The sequence below is a fragment of the Meles meles genome, chromosome 20 (genome assembly GCF_922984935.1).
Source record: "Meles meles chromosome 20, mMelMel3.1 paternal haplotype, whole genome shotgun sequence".
Taxonomy (NCBI): Eukaryota; Metazoa; Chordata; class Mammalia; order Carnivora; family Mustelidae; genus Meles; species Meles meles.
In genome coordinates this window covers 11148135-11151302 of record NC_060085.1, presented here as the reverse complement: position 1 = coordinate 11151302, position 3168 = coordinate 11148135, and the positions used below count along the sequence as shown (strand labels likewise).

The following is a 3168-nucleotide window of genomic DNA, read 5'->3' as shown; positions in this document are numbered from 1 at the left end:
GCATAGTGACTGGGGGTAGGGACAGAAGGAGAGGGAGAAACAGACTCCCTGCTGAGAGGGAGCTCAATCCCAGGTCCCCTGGATCATAATCTCCACCAAAGGCAGAATCTTAACCAACTGAGTTATCCAGGTATCCCTATACTAAGCCATTTTATTTTAGGGTGCTTTGTATGTAGCAATAGCTAAGTGTTATAATAATCTAATCAAGCAGAGCACATAGCATTTGTAATTATCTGATTCTTTTTATTCTAAGCATTTTTTTCTGATACTTGAAATTAGCTTTCAAGAACTCTGTTCTTCAAGTTTATCTCATGCATTATAAAAATGACTGCAGGTTGCCTGGGTGGCTCAGTACCTTATGTGGCTGCCTTTGGCTGAAGTAAGGATCCCAGAACTCTGGGATCCAGTCCTGCATCAGGCTCCCCACTCAGCAGGGAATCTGCTTCTCCCTCTCCCTCTGCCTACCACTCCCCCTGCATGTGCTCCACATCTCTCTCTCTCTATCTCTCTCAGATTAAAAAAAAAAATCTTTAAAAAATAAATAAAAAATAAAAATGACCCCATTGAGGCCCCTTTAAGGTAACATGGAAAAGTTGGAAGGGCATGTCTGTGTGCACAAAACTTGTGACTCTGGGTCACATCATGGACAGGTATACAAGCTTGCTGGTGGGTCATCCTGTGGTTATGAGGATTATATATATAATGTATGATAATGATACTATTTATTCACTGACCCTTTAGAGATTGTGGCAAAATTTTGAACAGTGGGAGATCCTTCATTAAGACAAATGGAAGGAATCATATTTGCATATAGCACTGGAATATTTCAACCATAATCCAGGAAATAATTTAATAAAATCCCAAACATGCCACCAGTTTTTCATCTTAATGAACATGCTTTACAAATGGATTCTGATATTCCATAATTCAACGAATAGATGAAGTCACTATAACAAATGTATGCTTTAACATTTTGATTTATCACACTTAAAGCCAAGGTTTATTCTAAGGCCATATATTATGGTTCTATTTTATCCATATCTGTCTTTCTGTATATATTCCACTTGGAGAGTGTATTATTATTATTATTATTATTATTATTATTATTATTATTTTGCTAGAGACTATGGAAGGCATGACGGACATAGGCTGTGTAATAACAGGATCCTAATGTGTAGAAAAATAGCCATGAACAGCATTCACCACCAGTACATCTAAGTATCCATTTTCAGGCAGTACAGTAAAAATAGTGATATACAAAGGAATGATATTCACTAAAGGGAAGCACAGTGGTCTTAGATTTTCCTCTGTTATAAATTTACTTAAATAGCTGGGGTGGCTAAGGTAGATTTTCCATTTGAGTAGTTTCCATTCAAACTAAAGAAACTATATTTACTGTGATGTATTTTATTTGAGAAAAAAATTTTTCTTTCTTTTTATTAATTTTATTTATTTACTTGACAGATCACAAGAAGGCAGAGAGGCAGGCAGAGAAGGAGGGGGGAGTAGGCTCCCTGCTGAGCAGAGAGCCTGATGCAGGGCTCAGTCCCAGGCCCCTGGGACCATGACCTGAGCTGAAGGCAAAGGCTTTATCCCACTGAGACACCCAGGCACCCTGAGAAGAAATTATTCTTAACAGATTCCGGGAGTCCTTCGAATAAGTGAAAATGTCCAAATATTTCATATTTGAGATTAGGAATGACATTGCAATAGCAGGATAATGAAAAAGGGAAATTCTCTTGGATATCAGAGGTATCACAAAGCTTAATAAAGTGAGTTATGTAAATTATGCCAAAAGGTTTAAAAAAATTCCCAAAATAAAAATAGAAGAGGCATGTTCCACTTCCACAATCTGATCAATGTATTTCAACATTTAGATCATGCTTTGGTCCCTCCAATCATGGGCACTTTCTCAGTGCCAGGAAAATTATCCCTTTTAGAGCTCTCATCCTAGAGAATCTCATCAGAGCCTCCTTTATGTCTTTATTCCTCAGGCTGTAGATGAATGGGTTCAACATGGGTGTGACCACTGTGTACATAACCGAAGCTACTGTATTTGAGTGGGAGCTCTTGGTAGCAGTAGAGCTAAAGTACACTCCTAGACTCGTACAGTAAAATAAGGAGACAACTGATAGGTGAGATGTGCAGGTGGAAAATGCTTTATACTTACACTGAGCTGATGAGATCCCACATATGGAGGAAACAATCTTAGAGTAAGAGTAAAGAATACCAATGAAGGGACCAATAGCCAGCAACATGGCTGCAAAATACATCACCATATGATTGAGAAAGGTGTCAGAACATGCAAGCTGGATCATCTGATTGAGTTCACAGAAAAAGTGGGGGATTTCCACATCTGTGCAGAAGGACAACCGCAATACCATGGAAGTGTGTAGTAAAGAATTAAAGACACTCAGGATCCAACATACCAGAACCAGCAGTCCACAAAGCCAGGGGTTCATGATGACTGTGTAGTGCAGGGGGTGACAGATGGCCACAAATCTGTCATAAGCCATCACAGTCAAAAGGAACATGTCTAATCCTGTAAAGAGCATGAAAAAGTACATCTGTGTGATGCAGCCTGCATAGGTTATGACTTTTCTCTGAGTCTGGATGTTCCACAGCATCTTGGGGACAGTGGTGGAGGTAAAACAGATGTCTACAAAGGACAGGTTGGCGAGGAAGAAGTACATAGGGGTGTGGAGGTGGGAGTCAGAGGTGACAGCCAGGATGATGAGCAGGTTTCCAAACACAGTGATCAGATACATGGAGAGGAAAAGCCCAAATATGAGGGATTGCAGTTCTGGTTTCTTTGAAAATCCCAGAAGCTGGAACTCTGAAATTCCTGTATTGTTTCCTGGGTCCATGTGTTGGAGGTGACTATGAGAACAGGGCAGTAAAAGAACTTATTTTTACACAAATAGTCCTTGCTCATATTGTGGAAATGCAAAAATTTATATTTTCCAGTCAATAAAGTAATCACTGTATTTTGTGAATGGATTTGGGCCCCTTAAGAGGATCCCAAGTTCTCTCTGATTAGAAATTTTCATCACAACATCAGATGTTCCCCAAAAGGTAGGTATTTTACAGTTTCAGTAAGAAAATATTTCATGCATTTGAAAAATATATACAATTTTGACCATGTTTTGGAAATTCTAGTCATAAAGT

General features: G+C 39.0%; 1 protein-coding gene across 1 annotated transcript; it reads right to left on the bottom strand.

Moving 5' to 3' along the window:
- Nucleotides 1-1898: 1898 nt before the first annotated feature.
- On the bottom strand, nt 1899-2885 carry LOC123932184 (olfactory receptor-like protein OLF4). Its single transcript, XM_045989939.1, has one exon. It carries the CDS (start codon nt 2865-2867, stop codon nt 1899-1901), a length of 969 nt encoding a protein of 322 aa, XP_045845895.1. The 5' UTR covers nt 2868-2885.
- Between the last annotated feature and the right edge of the window lie 283 nt (nt 2886-3168).

Coding starts and splice junctions, on each gene's coding strand:
- LOC123932184 (XM_045989939.1), bottom strand. CDS start 2,867: ATGGACCCAGGAAACAATACAGGAATTTCAGAGTTCCAGCTTCTGGGA.